Here is a 16,602-nt window from a genome sequence, read left to right as displayed (position 1 = left end):
AAACAGGATCATTTTATACCTATTTCTTTGTAACTTACTCTTTCACTTTTTTTCATTCAGTATTGATCGGGTGCCTGCTACACATCAAATACTATTCTAGATGCTGGGAATACGTCATTGAACAGAGCAAAGAACTCTGCCCTTGTGATGCTTACACTCCAGCAGGAGATGGAGACAATAAACAGTAAATATATTGTTGATTCATGTGGTATATTAGAAGGTGAGATATGCTACTGAAAAAGGGAAACGTAGAGCAAGGCGGAACTTCAGTTGTGGGCAGAAGGGAAGCAGGTTGCAGCGTGAAACAGGAGTGCAGGGGGCGAGGGAGAGGAGGGCTCCATGATCCTCTTTCCAACAGATGGATTTTGCATATTCTAACAGTTCTTCCAAGCTGAAAAATACACTTTGGGTTTTTAGGAAACAGCAGTGCTGATGGATAAACAGGCGAAGGTAGGCTGGTATTAAAGCCCATTATTGCAAACATTACCTGAAACTGAACTCCCTGAACGTGTCATCTGTTCTGAGTAATGCTAGCTAGAATGAAAGAATTTGAAGACCCCAATCTCGGCATTTATTTTATTCAAACACAGAAACATAGTATCTCTCCTGTGGGCACACCTTTCCTTCCTATTCGTCTCTCTCCCCTGCCGTTGCCCCTGCTCTGCCTCCTTGGCCCTCACTGGAACCCACTGACCTCCAAGGAGTGACTTTCCTTCCCCCACTGCTGCAGACTTGACTGTCCCCCGTCCCCTCAACCTTGGCTGTAACAGCCCATCCTCTCAGGGCTCTGTTTCCTGCTGGGAAAAGGACCAAAATTCAAGAAAAGGATTAAGGGTGATAACTGTTCACAGTGCTCTCCCATTCAAGTGGTATTTCTGCTTTAACAGCTGCTTTGGGCCCCTACGATCTGGTGGTTATTAGGATAGGTTTTTAGTTGGTGATTTTGGGGAGGTGAGTGTGGAGGGAGAAGAAAATCTTGAGTATGGAATCACTTCAATTATTTCCCAACCCATCTGATGTTCTGGGCCAGGATACCACGTACAGTCTCTCTCTCTCACATCCCAGGAGTGAGAGCACGAACAAGGGGGGCAGAGAAGGAGAAAGAGGCCACTCAGTGCCCTTGGAGGGCTGGGCACAGGGGGATCCCAAATGTGCTTGTTCTTGGAGGACCAGCCTCAGAGAACCCCGTCCCAAATCCTGCAGGTCTCAACTACCGCATTAAAGGGTCCAGTCATTTTTTAAAACCTGCTAGATTTAAACTGAAGTAGCAAGATACAACTTAAATACAAAGTATTCAAAGTGTCCTAGCTACCCACTTTCTCTCTCTTTCTTGGTCTTTACTTTTAGTATCATTAGCTGCTCTTTGATAACTGGCACTCAGATCATGTGTAATTATTCTAGTATACACGTCTCCAAAACAAAGAAGAAAAAAAATTCTTTGTCAGTACAGTGAAGCAAGGAAGTCTGAGTGTTCCAGTACTGTGGCTGTTTGGCAGGAGTGGGTCTGCTTCATGACTTCCCCTAGCTGTGCTCCCTGAGTCAGTGAGCTCGGCCTGTGCCTCGCTGCGCCCTGTCCCAGGCTGCCTTCCAGAAGAGGCGTGCCGATGAGCGGAGAGGAGAGACAGCATCACTTCAGTGAGAAGGTGGAGCCAGAGGCCTGTTTTTCATCTTGATGATGGTGTGAGAGTCTCCCTCTAGCTACACAGTATGCTTACTTTTTGCGTCTTTTCGTGAGAGGGGTATTTTTCTCCAACAGCAATGTTAAGGGGGCAACCTAGAAGGCAAGGATGGTACCTCACGTTTGGGAACTCCTGGCACTGCCAGGTGGGAAACTGGATTGTTGGTACTGTTAATAAGTTTAAAGTTCATGATCTTTAAGCCAGGAGTCCCACTTCTGGAAATTTCTTTATAAAAGCACTAGTAGAAGTAAAAATATTTACAAGAGTGTTTACAAGAGCATTTTTTGTAGTGGTGTCCATCAATAGGGGAAACGTGGACTTGCCTGTGCTGCGCTCATACCAGGGAATATCAGGCAGGTATCAGGGAACAAGGAGTCAGACTTAGATCTACTGGCCTGGAGAGAAGTCCCTAAACCTCATTACTAAATGAATAAAGTAAGCTGCTGGGTAATGGGTACAGTTAGGTAAGTAAACATTTTTGCTGCTGAGTAATGGGTACAGTTAGGTAAAACTTTTTGTAAAAAACAGGAAGAAGTACATGTACGTGTACGTGTTTGTAAGCTTTGGCTTGGAATGTCCAAAGGCACAGAAAGCTACATACAACATGGTTCACACTGGTTATTCCGGGGATTTGAATGGATTGGAGGGAGATTCATTTTTGCCTTTTACTAAATGTTTATATTGTTAGACTTGTTACCGCAAATATATGTTACTTTGTGACTGAAAAAAAAATCCAATAAAATAAATTCAATCACATGAAAAAAGTTACAAAATGAAGCTGAAATAACACCCCTGCCAAACAAACTGAAACAAAAATCACTTAGAAATAAGAGGAGGGACTTCCCTGGTGGAACAGTGGTTAAGAATCCGCGTGCCAATGCAGGGGACACAGGTTCGATCCCTGGTCCGGGAAGATCTCACATGCCGCGGAGCAACCCAGCCCGTGCGCCACAACAAAGAGTAGCCCCCCCTCACCGCAACTAGAGAAAGCCGGCACGCAGCAGCCAAGACCCACTGCAGCCAACAATAAAAATTAAAAAAAAAAAAAAAGAAAGAAGAGGAAAAATATGAAAATACTTGTCCCTTTAGCTGCTTTTTCAAGACAATAATGGCCATAAAATTTTCCATAAAGTAACGAGAAAAACAAAAACTCTTTTTTTTTGGCTAATACTCCTCAGTGATTCTATTTAATAGGAAATAATGCAGATACATATTTTTGAATTTGTCTAATTTAGACATATTTAGTTCATAATAATTAGCTTTTATTTGTAACCTTGAATAATATAATTGTTTAGAAAAATCGCATTTTATTATTCTTAAAATTTCTACTCGTCACAGGCTGAGGAACAGTGTGGGGGGCAGCTCTTTCTCTGTGGCAAAGACAAGGGATATGCCTCCTAGTTTCTTTCATCCTAATTCTGCTTACGGTCATCTATTTGAAGACCAGCTTCCCCCATCCTCTCCTGCTGATGGAGTTCCCTCATAAAAGACCACCTTTGTTAGCATTTTTAATACGTCTTCCAAAGACACAGCATATGTACATGTAAATATGTGTTTTAACACCAACACTATAGCTAAAATACCATGAATACTATCTATACCTTGCATTTTTCACCCAGAGTACCTTGGAGGTTGGTCCATAGTAGGGGATAATAGGTGGTCTGCCTCTTTTTTAGCTACTGCCCAATATTCCATTGTATGCATGCAACCAGAATTTATTTCAGAAGTCCACTGAAGGCAATTTCCAACATTCTGTAGACGTCCTTAATCTGGGTTCCAAGAATAGGCCCTTGAAGCTCTGGAAACTGTACCTCCAACTGTGCATACGTGTGCAAAAGGGTTATTTTCAAGGGAGAAAAAAGATTCATAGGCTAACTGAGCTCTGTGATCCAGAAAGGGTTAAGAACCCCAGTGTCATAATTTCCTCTATCACAGACTCTTTGCTCTTGCTTCTATAGAGAAAACACAACTACCTGCAAAAGCATCTCCTAACCAAGTCTAAGGAAAGTCCATGGCATCTTTCTCTACTTTTATTTGCAGTGTTTACTCTGCCCTCCTTCCAGCCCCCTCACACCTGCTGCCCCTTTACACCTATAGCCACATGGTCTTCATTACTGGGTTGGGAAAAACACTGATGATAATGTAGTTTTCTGCCCATTACCTGTCTCCAATAATATGCTTGTCATCATAATTAGTTTCACCATCCTTGGCTAGCTTTTCTGTCATTTCTGTCTTTCTTCCCCTTGAGTTCTGTTAATAGCAGAAATTGGCTGCTACACTATCATTCTGGTCTGTGTAATGGGGTTGACAGCAGAAGTATTCTGCTTTTTTGACACCTGGGTATGATTTGTAAAGGTGTGAAGAGGAATTGCTAATGCTTCTCAGCTCCACTACATTAACCTGGAAGGCATTCTACCTAAGAAATGAATCCAATATTAAATTGCCTGTTTTATGAGTTTCCCTTTAATAATTTTTCTAATCCTTACAGTGTTTTCATAGCTTCAGTATTTTCTGATCTCTATTTCCTGAGATTAATATGGCAACTTCATTTTATGAAAACTACTTTATTGGATTTTCTTTATTTTTTGAGGGAAAAGAAAAAGAAGGAAAGACGTATCTGTGAGTTTCTCTCCTTTCTCCTGTGTTCCTCCCCCAGTTTTTGGCTGATGCCAGGACGATTAAGCAAGGTTTCACCAAAAGACCATAACCCTTTATCTACAAGACAATGCTATTAATACACCATCAAAAAGTCACAAAGCCTTAGAGCATGGGGAATATAGTTAATAATACTGTAATAACTTTGTATGATGGCAGATGGTAACTAGACTTATGGTGATCCTCTTGAAATATCAACTCACTAGGCTGTGCACATGGAACTAACATAGTGCTGTATGTCAATTATACTTCAATTAAAAAAATGTGTAGCTCCCCCACCCCAAAAAAGTCACAAAGCCCCAGTCAGTAAACAAACAAAAATTCCCTCTGCATTTTGAGGAATTCAGAGGTGATCTTGAAGGCCTCTGGAGGGCAATAAGCAAGGAAGCAACAAGGTCCAATGTACACTGTAGAAAAATCCGTTGGGTAACCATGATATGATGATGGGTTTGAGGCAGAAGCAGAGGCTCAATTTAGGAGGCTACTGCAGGAATCTGGGCCTAAAGATTAGAAAAGTGGGCCAGTAGCAGGAGTGATGAAAACTAGAGGAAAATTTAAGAACTATTCAGAAAATAAAACCAGCAGGACTTGACCACTAACTGGATGTGAAGGACAAGAAGTAAGAATAATGACTACCACTTATTGAGCACATACCATGTTTCAGACAATGTGATAAGGCTTCCCTCCATAATCATATTTAACACTTGCAATGCCTCCAGGAGTATTATTACCGTGTTTCAGACAATGTGATAGGGCTTTCCTCCATAATCATATTTAACCCTACAATACCTCCAGGAGGAGTATTATTATCGTGTTTTACAGACGAGGAAACCGAGGCATTGTGGAGTTAAGTAAATTGCCCAAGGTCACATAGCATTTAAGTGGTAGACCCCGACCTGCCTGACTCTAAGTCCAAACAGCTAGTCACTGTGTGTGAGAGGTAGGAAGGCTCAAGGATGATGGATAGGATCCTTTGGGGGGGCTGGTGTGTGATGGTGTCACTAGGACAGGAGCAGAATACAGGAAGAGAAGCAGGTTTAAAAAGAAGACAGAGTGGACTTCCCTGGTGGCGCAGTGGTTAAGAATCTGCCTGCCAATGCAGGGGACATGGGTTAGAGCCCTGGTCCGGGAAGATCTCACAGGCCGCGGAGCAGCTAAGCCCATGTGCCACAACTACCGAGCCTGCACTCTACAGCTCGCGAGCCACAACTACTGAAGCCCGCGCACCTAGAGCCCGTGCTCTGCAACAAGAGAGGCCAGTGCGATGAGCAGCCCACGCACCGCAACGAAGAATAGCCCCCGCTCGCAGCAACTAGAGAAAGCCAGTGCGCAGCAACAGAGACCCAACGCAGACAAAAATAAATAAAATAAATAAATTTATAAAATTAAAAAAAAAAGAAGACAGAGTGTTCAGTTCAGGATAACTCCACAGGTAAGAGCAATGGTTAAAGTCAGGTGGGGCAAGCAAATTAGACCTTTTGCTGAAACACTGCCTCAGTAATTAAACACTGTGCAAGGAAGTGGTAGAAATCAAGAAACAGAAAAGGCTGAGTAGGAAGCACGATACTGTATTCATGTTGATGTATACTGCTGACCTTCCTTTTTGAAGATGACTGTAATTATCTGCTTGATGACACAGAATAAATTCTCAGCAATTATTAACCAAGGTGCCATTCCCACAGAGTCTAGCAGCGTCTACAGAAGGTGGTTATTATTTTGGCTTGTACTGTTTCCACCCCTGAACAGCCTGCGGCTGTTGGATCTACCCCTCCCTGTCCTACTCTGAACCCTGTTAACACCACAAGGGTTTAAGTAAGAAAATGGTATAACAAAAACTTGAAAAGTTTTTAATGTGTTGCCTGGTTTAAGGATTCGTGAAAATGCTGAGTACCAACATGATGGAGTGAACATTAAACTAGACTTAGAAAGAAAAGACGGACTTTGAATCCTGCTTTGGAAAACCGAGTAATTACCCTTTGATCTCTCTCAGTCTCATTTTCTTCATCTGCAAACTGAGGGCAATGATGCCTTGTAAAGGGTTAGGGTAAGTATTAAATTAAATAATGTATGTCTGGACATCTAGCAGAGGGTCTGGAGCTAGGCAGAAGTTCAATATATCCTAATGTTTTTCTTTCCACTCCTTATGGACAAGAGGCATGCTATAGCCAGTTACAATGTTGTGTGCATGATAAATATTTAATAAATATGTGGTTGTTATTTAAAATATGCCTGTACTTAGCAGAATTTGGTTTTGAATCACAGAGCTTATATCATTTTGATGCATGTTAAACATTTAGAAGATGACAGCTAACCTTTTGAAAATACTATTACGCTTACATGTTCATAAATTCTGCCCAAGTAAGTAAACAGCAGTGAAAGGAATCTTAGCAATGACAAGTACAGCAGTTTAGTTTGACAAATCGAAGATAAGCTTTACCATCACACTCTCCATTTGAACAGTGTGAGGAAAGAAAACATACTCTCTGCCTCTTGGGAAATCTAATTGTCCCGATCTTGGCAGGAAACTTACAACTGTTGTAGTTTATTTACAAAACTTTCCATTCCCAAGGGAAGGTGTTCTGTGAAGATTATGGAGCAACATATGGCCGGGTTTACTGCTCCTGCCAGAGTCCTCCGCAGGGCTGGCCCCTTTCCCGGCACTGCCGTGGGGCTGGCTCCATCTGAGGAGCCCTTCTGGGGCATGACTTCCCCACTCTGAGAAGTTTCCCTCTCTTCCTCCTAATGCTTGAATCTCCACCTGCCCGAGGAGGGAGCCGGCCTCTCATCTAGTTAAGTCCCTGGTCCCAGTCTGCTTATGTCTGGCTCATGTGAGAGTAATCAACACGTGTGCCTCCCTCTTTCTCCGTCACCATCTCCCCATCCCAGATTTTCCCTTCGCTCTGATTCCATCTCCCACCCGGCTCCTTGTTTCTTTTTTTTTTTTTTCTGTACGTGAGCCTCTCACTGTTGCGGCCTCTCCCGTTGCGGAGCACAGGCTCCGGACGCGCAGGCTCAGCGGCCATGGCTCACGGGCCCAGCCGCTCCGCGGCACGCGGGATCCTCCCGGACCGGGGCACGAACCCGTGTCCCCCGCATCGGCAGGCGGGCTCTCAACCACTGCGCCACCAGGGAAGCCCCGGCTCCTTGTTTCTTAATCTCGCTGTGTTTCTCCCTGTCTCTACACATCCACACACACACACGTCCACATGCACGCATGTGCACACACATGCACGTCTACGCCTCAATAACTTATTGCCAGAAACGCAAACAGCAGCGCCACTTGAGATGTCCTATGATGAATTTAGATTGCCCTCCTCTTCTGAGTTTTACTCACCCAGAACCATCTCTGAATCAATAGAGTCTTCAGCCAGGTTCCCAGATGGGGCGGGTAAAACCTCATCGTCAAAGCTGATGAGGTCGATGTCCCCCGGAGGCTTGCTTTGCAGAACCGGGACTGGGGGGCTGGCCGGGGGTCCTTCTCCCAGGGACCTGAACGCTTTGGCTTGTGACGCCACGGAGAGTCGGGGAGGCACAGTGATGGGTTTCAGCAAAGCCGCAGGGTAGGGGGGCGCTTCTGAGGCCGCAGGGTAGGGGGCCACTCCTGCAGAAGCTGATTTCTTGGGCAGCAAAGGCCGAGGAGCCGGAGTCGGGGCTTTCTTCCCACTGGCGGGGCTCTCGGCCATGGACCCTCCTCCCAGACTCTCGGGATTAACACTTCGTATGAGGCCAGGATTCGGTTTCTTTGGCAATTCGGGTTTGGTTGCAGGGACGCTCCCTGCTTCTTGCGGTGGAGAGTGTGGGGTGAGGCCTTCCCTAGAGGCCCCCCGGAGTCTGTTTGTGGTCCAGGAGTCCCAGCCTCCAGAGGCTCTGTCAGCTGCCGGTTTGGGAGCCACGGAGGGTTTCCCTGAGGCAGGAGCAGGCCTCGGGGGGACTGTGCGGGGGGCAATTTCTGGCTTCTTGGGCAGTCCCACGCTTTCCGCATTTGTCTGACCCTCAAGTGCTTTGATCCTGGAAACAACGGTATTTGGGCTCCGTTCTGCGTTCATAATGTTCATCACTGCCTGACTGTCCGAGTGGCTGGTATCGTCCCACAGAGGCTGGGGCCGGCTCGGGGTTGCCTCCTCTGGCGTGGCCGCTGGGCTGCTTTTCTGGGGATCCGGCTCTTTAACGTGAGGCTCTCTGGCCACTGGTCTGAGGTTGCTTTTTGATCTTGGTTTGGGCACTGGACATCTTGTAGCACTGGAGTTTTCTGGACAACTCTGTTCTTCAGAAATATCAAAGACTATTAAAGGCGTCTCGTCTGTCGGAGGATCGCTGGCTGAGGCTGCTGGGGAAGGCAGGAGAGGTTTCAGAGGTGCCGGCAGTGCTGACAAGACCAAAACGAACAGAAGCGGCCATGTTATAATTTCAAAGAAAAAGGATACACAGAGTTTAACAATAGACATGTAGACTATCAAGAGATTCTGGTTTCCTTCCTTAGGAAAAAGTAATTCTAAAATCAATGGAGAGATGTTTATATTCAGCTTCCTGCAGGAGGGTTCTTCACATTATATTTATTCATATAGAAATATTCATTATATAATATTTTATTTTTATTTATTTTTTTGTCACACTGTGCAGCATACACGATCTTAGTTCCCCGGCCAGGGATGGAACCCGTGCTTCCACTGCAGTGGAAATGCAGAGTCTTAAGCACTGGACCACTAGTTATACCCTATATAATATTGTAAAACACCATTAAATTCCTGATTCTCAGTAGACTTATCAATGACCATTTCTCTCTTGTCAAAATTCCCAAAATTCTTGCTTTACTTTTCCAGAGTAACTTACTCTCATTTGTTATCTTAATATAATGCTTTTTAAAAGCCTAACAGGACAACCACTTTTAGCATCCTATCAAGTTAAGTGCTAAATATAACAGCTTTCTCAATGGGAATAAAGGGCATCAGCAGTATGAGTTAAAAGGATAATGAGTTAAAAGGATGAGTTAAACCATGAGTTTAATGAGTTAAAAGGATGATGTTTTGGGGACTTCCCTGGTGGTGCAGCTGTTAAGAGTCTGCCTGCCAATGCAGGGAACACGGATTCGAGCCCTGGTCCAGGAAAATCCCATATGCCGTGGAGCAACTAAGCCTGTGCGCCACAACTACTGAACCTGTGCTCTAGAGCCTGCAAGCCACAACTACCGAGCTCACATGCCACAACTACTGAGCCCGTGCACCTAGAGTCCGTGCTCCACAACAAGAGAAGCCACCGCAATGAGAAGCCCGCGCACCGCAGTGAAGAGTAGCCCCTGCTCGCCACAACTAGAGAAAGCTCGCACGCAGCAACGAAGACCCAACGCAGCCAAAAATAAAATAAAATAAAGAAATTTTAAAAAATAATAAAAAAAGATGATGTTTTTGTGATATGAACTAGGGTGAACCCCAGAGATTGGGGCTGCGGCTTGTGAGGATGAAGAATGGCCTATTATAATAATCACAGCAAACCCAAATAAAGCAAACACACAGTGATCACGACGACTGGGAAGCAGAGCTCAATGAATTATGCACAAATCGCAAATTATTTTAAAGGCAGGAGCCTACTGACTACTTCCCTAGAACTAGGTCAGAATTAGGGAAGACAAATTACTTGCATTACTTTGAGGCAGATGGTTGTCTATTTCTTCTGAAAAGTCAGTCTGAGTTGCTGAAGTAATAGTGTGCCTTGGAGTGGCAGCAGCATTATTATTATTTGTAGTGTTAACTTGAACTTGGTTGATTTCTTTTATGACTTGTTCATACGATGGTGGGAGCTGTAGAAGGAAGGATGAAGATTTTAGACACCTATGGGTGATAGCCAAGGTGTTAACGGTCTCACTGTTCTTATCTTTGAACTTCATTAAAAATAAAATGCAGAGAGATAATGCGATGTTTACTCACCTCGGCAGGAACCAGCTCACTGGGCCTCCAAGGGCCTGCTGTGGAAGATGGGGGAAATGCCAGTCCTGGGGGTGGGGCTCCTGGAAACCACGAGGTCGGCCTCAGTGGCTCAGCTGCCACAATGGTGATCTCTGGGCGCCTAGCAGACAGAAGCCTCAGTGAGATTTTACAGCCTGGTAACAAGCTATTGTCTATTTGTAAATGTTCAAAGATTCATGAAAATAACTACCACCCAAGAAAGTGACGTAAGAACTGCCATAGTCACAGAAATGACCTGTCTGACCTGCACTTTTTCTAACAGTACACCGAGGCAGGCTTCGAGGGAGCATGTGACAGCCATCCTCCATGACACTGGCCTCAGAGAGTTAGAGATGTACCCTGAGTACACTTCGCTCTGCCCTGGCTGATAAGAATGAGGACCAAGACCCATACAACCTCTTCAACCCAGGGCTCTGCTATCTAGCCTATGGCACAAACACAGGGTATCGTAAGACAGAAAAATGCACTGGTTGAATGGAAATGTTTAGTTTTCCGTTATTATAAAGTACCTACTCTGAAATGATACTATGTATTAGAAGAACAGCGCCCTCCTCCTCACTCTACCTCTCCCCCATTCAGAATGATCTTTCAGTGTTTAGAGTTTACTTGTTCACTTCTAGACCCTGATGTGTGTGTCTGTGTTCCTGGTCAGTTTGTATAGGAATCTGATGCTTAATCTTCAATACTTGGAGCCACAGTGATTTAGGTGTGGCTTCTTTCATCATTTTCTTAACCTGATTCTACGGTCTCATGTTTACACTTTATTCAACCTGATTTCCTAACAAATACCAACTGCGTGACTCTGAGCAAATCAGTCAAGCTCTCTGAGCCTCACTTTTCTCATTTAACAAATAGGTATGATGATACCTCCTCTGCCTTTCTCTAGAACTCTATGGAAAATAAAAATAAAAAGCACTGCCATTATAAAAACTGTACACGTACACACACTCTCATGCTAGCCTGTGAATCAGGAGAAACTGCCCATTGATTAAATGAACTGCATTACCTAAGAACCTCTACTTATAGCTTTTAAAAATTTAAATAACAAGGATTATTTATTAGCACAAATAACTGAAATAAGAACACATATATTCAACATGAGAAAAACGATTAAACAAAGAATATGATCACCTCACAGACAAATATTATTTAAACACAAACAGTCATATAGTAGAAGAGATTGGATTGACAAAGGGAAATATAAGATCTAATTATAGAGAAAAATGAGATTCTGAGATGTATGTACAGAATCCTGTTACCTATCTTCATAATCTGGAATGTACTATTCAAAGCTATTAACTGTTGCTGTCTTTATGTAGGAGAGTGAGTACACTGTGCTTTATTCTTTATATTTTTATTAGTTTTCCAATATTTTCTGTAATGAGCATGTATTATACTCAGGGTTAGAAAAAGCGGTTCACAAATTGCGTTTAGCCAATCCCCTCTTAGACATTATGCTAAGTGTGCCACAGTGAACTTACTTTCACTTCCCCGTGTGGAATCCAAATGAGTCATTCCAATTGTTATATAGCTTTTATCTAACTAGATAATGAATTACTAGTTAACAAATGTTAACCACTATACACGCATTAACCCTTATGACAACCCTATGAGGTAAGTATGATTAGCGCCATTTTAAAGGTGGGGATATAGAAGCTAAGAAAGGTTAAGGAGCTTGCCCAAGGTCACATGGTGAGAAACGAAGTCAGGATTTGAACTTGGCTATGTCTGACTATAAACTCCTTGCTCTTCATTAGTCAACACGATACTTTAAGAAATCTGACAGTAGGGACCATAAATCTATCTTTCTATTTATCCACCTGTCCACACTTCCATCCATCCTATCATCCGTCTGTCTATTGGTCCTTCCTTCTATCTATCCAGTGACTCACTCCTCCCTGCTCCCCTCCATCCCTCCCTCCCACCAGCCATCTAGCCATTTTTATTCATTCAGCTATCCACCTAGTCTGCCTGACTCTTTTCCTTTCTTTATCCTTCCTTTATTCAATTTTCTATGCTGTCATCAGTTCATTCATCCATGTGACATTTACTAAGTAGCTATGAGGTACAAAGCATTTCTTTGAAGTAGTTACAACAATGCTTCCCATACAGCAGTTGCTTAATAAACATTTTTAGATTGGCTTCAGTAAATAATTACTGTCAAAAGAAGATTTTCAGGCTTGTACTGCTTCTTCTCTCAAGCGAAATCATCATTCAAACTTACAGATTAATTCAGAAAATGTACTGATGAGGCTGTAATACACTCCTTATGAGAGAGAAATATTTAACCTGCTAACTGATGACACACTTTTACTTCATAATTAGCAGAATATATGTCCTCTATTATAAATATAACCATACCTCCTATCTCGATGAAGCTCACTCTGAATAGAAGTCCGAGAAGCTATAAAAGAAAGAATACACTGATAAAGTACAAAATTCGTATATTCAATAAAGGTTTAAATTTTTATAGGATACACTATTGGAAAAAGTTAGCTTATATTTGACATCAGAGAGAATGTATGAATTTTAACATCCATAGTAGAAAAGCAAATCAAAACAATCTTTTCATATGGCATAAGGTTAATTATAGTTATATATCTGAATTGCATAAGAAAATATAGATTTCAAAAACTCCTCAAAGCACATTCCATGGTTCTGAAAAATAATTTGAAGAATGAACAGAGAAAAGACGACAGCTACTAAACAGAAATTGCATGGCAAGAGCATTATGATGACATGAAATAACAACGGGCAGAAAAAATTCTAAATATCTATTCTAATCCATATTACTACACTTTTGTAATGTTTGTTTATAACTCTATTGTAAAGAGAGTGGAAGTGGTCAAATTTCCATCTATTTTCTAATTTTTCTGGAGTTTTACAAGCCTTAAGTTGTTTTATTACTTACATTAAGAGATAATAATAATACATGCAAAAAGTGTTCAAAGCACTTTTATAAAAATGTTTATAGCAGAGAGTATTATTGTATTTGCAGCACTAACTCTTCCCTTAAACCTCAAACTCAAAAAGCTAGATGGTTTAAGTTTTTTCCAAATTTTATTTTAAAATTAAATTATGTCTTAACCAGATGACCTGGAAAATGTGTCACATATGGGATCACATACTACACACATGTGTAATAGAGAATAGTATTTCTATTTTAAGGAGCACATTTAAAAGATACCTTTCAAAAAAAATCTTCAAATACTATACTGTAAAAATTTGTGGACAAAGGGGAATTTGTTTCAGATATAAACTACTTCTACTTTCCTATGTCTCCAATACTCTACTTTTTCAATTCTTCTGACTTGAAAAGGTTGAAGGTATGAATCTTTTCTTTCTTCCTCCTATTAAGTTCTGGTTCTCTCTGAACAAGGAGGATGCCAAAGCTGGAAGGCAGGGGTGAAGACGGGAGGTGGGGATGAAATTTAGGCTGGGGTTGGAGCTGTGACAGCGAACCTACGTGGGGTTAGCAAAGCAAACCTGACATCTGAAACCATAACCCTTGGATCTAGAGTTGGAGGATGTTCTGTACTCATACCATCAACGGGTATGATGGACTAGTACATTTCTATCAAGAGTTAACCAAGTTGAGGTGCATTTTCTCTACTGGAATAAAGGAGGACTGAGAGGCTAAAGCTCTGAGTGGCAGGTCTGATTTGTAAGAACGGTTTCATTAAGGCAGAGGCTCACCGAGCGTGCTACAATCCCATCACCACCATCACTAAAGCCAGAATCAGCAGACACAGCACTTTTAAAAGACATCATGTTATTTATCGTCACACACATACCTCGTCCACGGGGCATTTTTGCTGTGCACTATTCATGAGTGCTAAGGGAAAAAAAGATGGGGTTACAGAAGAGGAAAGGGAGAAAAAAGAGTGAATGCAGTTGCCTAAGCTCTAAAAAGAATAAGCAGCAAAACTGTCTTGTCATGCCACTGTTTCTACCCACCTCTGTGCTTCGATGGAAAAGTTGATGAACCATAGTTTCAGAGAGTAAAGAAATATGTTGCAGGCAAAGATATATCTGTACAGACCAGGATATCCACACATATAACCACGGTTAAAAAAAAAAAAAAATCTTCCTACAGTTTTTAGTAACAGTGCCAAAAAAAAAAAATCTAAAAATCATTCTGCAAAATCGATTTGCTACTTCGACAGGGATCAATTTTAAAGTATGAATAGTACTCAAAAGGTAATTCAGTAGTCAGTTTACATCTTTCAAATCAGTGGCCTTCCACTTGATTCTGCCCCTTCACCCCAGCGGTCATTAGTAACAGCACCCCAACCCCCGGTTGGCACAGTGGTATTCCCGCACTGCATGCAGCAGGATGAGGGGAGAGAAGGGCTCCCAGTCATGCTTACAGACCTTCTCCACACTCTTGGAGAAACACTTGCTCTCCCCTCTCCTGCTCTGAGTTTTTTTTTTTTTTCTCATATTCACTCATCTTTGAAATCTCTTTTTTCTCTTGATCCTTATAAAATGACTAGCACTTTTTGTCAGTTTTGAACAAGTTTAGTAGCTAGAAACACTTTAGATTTTCATGGCAGATTTTCATGTAGTGCCTCACATTCTTCCTGCTAATTTCTCAACTATCTGCTTAATCTCATTCTCACTTTCCCAGATTAAACAGATTTGATGTGGTTGTTACCAGGAGACTCAAATTTGCCCCCAGGGCCCACACAGAACATGTTCCTTTTAAACCTTGCCACACAAGGCCGGTCTTCCATGCATTTTGGATTAAGGCCGCAGAATAAAGGCAGGTTTTTCAGTCAAAGTTATATCATTTTACAGAATTATTTTCAAACTTTTCTAGTTCATATGGCTAAATTCTAAGTACAGGGCAAATTCATATTCAGCTGTTTATAAAAGACTGCGATCTGGATTTGCATTATTAGCACTAATAAAGAATTCTCCTAAGTTTCCACAGGATCATAAGCCTGGAGGGACCCCCCACCCTTTTTTTTTTTTTTAGTAAATTTCTGCTTTAAAAAATTTTTATTTATTTATTTATTTTTGGCTGTGTTGGGTCTTCATTGCTGTGCGCAGGCTTTCTCTAGTTGCGGTGAGCAGGGGCTACTCTTTGTTGTGGTGCGCGGGCTTCTCATTGCGGTGGCTTCTCTTGTTGCAGAGCACGGGCTCTAGCGGTTTGGGCTTCAGCAGTTGTGGCACGCGGGCTCAGTAGTTGTGGCAGCAGGGCTCAGTAGTTGCAGCTCGTGGTCTCTAGAGTGCAGGCTCAGTAGTTGTGGCGCACGGGCTTAGTCGCTCCGCAGCATGTGGGATCTTCCTGGATCAGGGCTCAAATCTGTGTCCCCTGCATTGGCAGGTGGATTCCCAACCACTGTGCCACCAGGGTTGGAGGCACCCTTAATGATCATCCTACTCCAACCTTACAGATGAGGAGACTGAGATCAGAGAGGGTCAATGAATTATCCCACCTCACACAGCTCATATGGGAAGGGCTGGGAGCAGTTTGCTTCTTGAACTAAACTCTTTGTGGAGCCAGGAGAGCTGGATGCTAATTCTAATTTTAAATAATTCAAAATTATCAATTAAATGATTGTCAGAAGAAAAAACCACAAAGAAGGATTATTATATTACAAGCATCCTTGCTCCAGTGCTACCTTACCAATGAAAATCACAATAATAAAAATAACTCACTAACTACATTTGCTTGGGACAGGGTATAAACTAGAGGTGTTTGACATGATAACAGGAACACCCAAGGAGTGGAAAGCTCAAAATGGCCCTGGAGTCAGGAAGTCTAGGTTCACATCTCAGATCTACCTTGTGAGGCCATTTAATCTCCGAGACTCAGTATCCCTACCATCTGTAAAATGGGGTTAACGCCGACCACGCAGAGTGTTATTTTACAATGTAAGTGAATAGTTCCTGACTCACAGAAAGCAATAAATACTAGTTAAGTCTGTGAATTTCAAAGAATAATTTTCTCTTAAAAAGTCAATGAAAGGAAAAGCACGAACTTCCAGAAACATCCACTTAGAACACTTTCAAGATCTTTGCCCAAAATATTTAGGGCTCCCAAGAAGGAACACAAAAAGAAGGATCTCAAGTCTTGATTGGATCCAGAATCATTATGAAAGAATTTAAAATACAACCAGTTAAGGAATATTACTTTAACAATGTGATAAAGTCTTTCTCCTTGCCAAGGACAGATGACTGAGTCTGGGATAGGAAAGCAAACATTTTAATGAGTTGGCTAAGGCAAAATTTGCTTACAACTTTTTCTTATAGAATGGGCAAAAAGGGAAAACACAGAGGGAATGACACAATTATTCTTC

The 16,602-nt window shown here is 42.2% G+C and overlaps 1 protein-coding gene across 10 annotated transcripts in view; it reads right to left on the bottom strand.

Moving 5' to 3' along the window:
- SH3D19 (SH3 domain containing 19) overlaps positions 1 to 16,602 on the bottom strand; it is a 135,208-nt gene that overhangs the window by 46,547 nt on the left and 72,059 nt on the right. For 7 of the 10 annotated variants that reach the window (XR_012332141.1, XR_004526733.2, XR_012332140.1 and 4 more), the window contains 4 exons: positions 12,656 to 12,698; positions 10,256 to 10,394; positions 9,966 to 10,128; positions 7,669 to 8,700 (listed from right to left, as the gene is read on the bottom strand). Coding sequence is in view for 7 of the 10 variants with exons in the window: in XM_033857298.2 (XP_033713189.1) it covers positions 7,669 to 8,700; positions 9,966 to 10,128; positions 10,256 to 10,394; positions 12,656 to 12,698 (1,377 nt within the window). In the remaining 3 variants the exon portion in view is untranslated. Of the gene's footprint in view, positions 1 to 7,668; positions 8,701 to 9,965; positions 10,129 to 10,255; positions 10,395 to 12,655; positions 12,699 to 14,088; positions 14,130 to 16,602 lie in introns of all 10 variants that reach the window. The other 3 variants (XM_033857299.2, XM_019926575.3, XM_019926572.3) reach the window with 3 other exon arrangements.

This window comes from Tursiops truncatus, chromosome 5 (genome assembly GCF_011762595.2).
Source record: "Tursiops truncatus isolate mTurTru1 chromosome 5, mTurTru1.mat.Y, whole genome shotgun sequence".
Taxonomy (NCBI): Eukaryota; Metazoa; Chordata; class Mammalia; order Artiodactyla; family Delphinidae; genus Tursiops; species Tursiops truncatus.
Note: the sequence above shows the minus strand (reverse complement) of the source record. Positions and strands in the feature narration are given on the sequence as shown.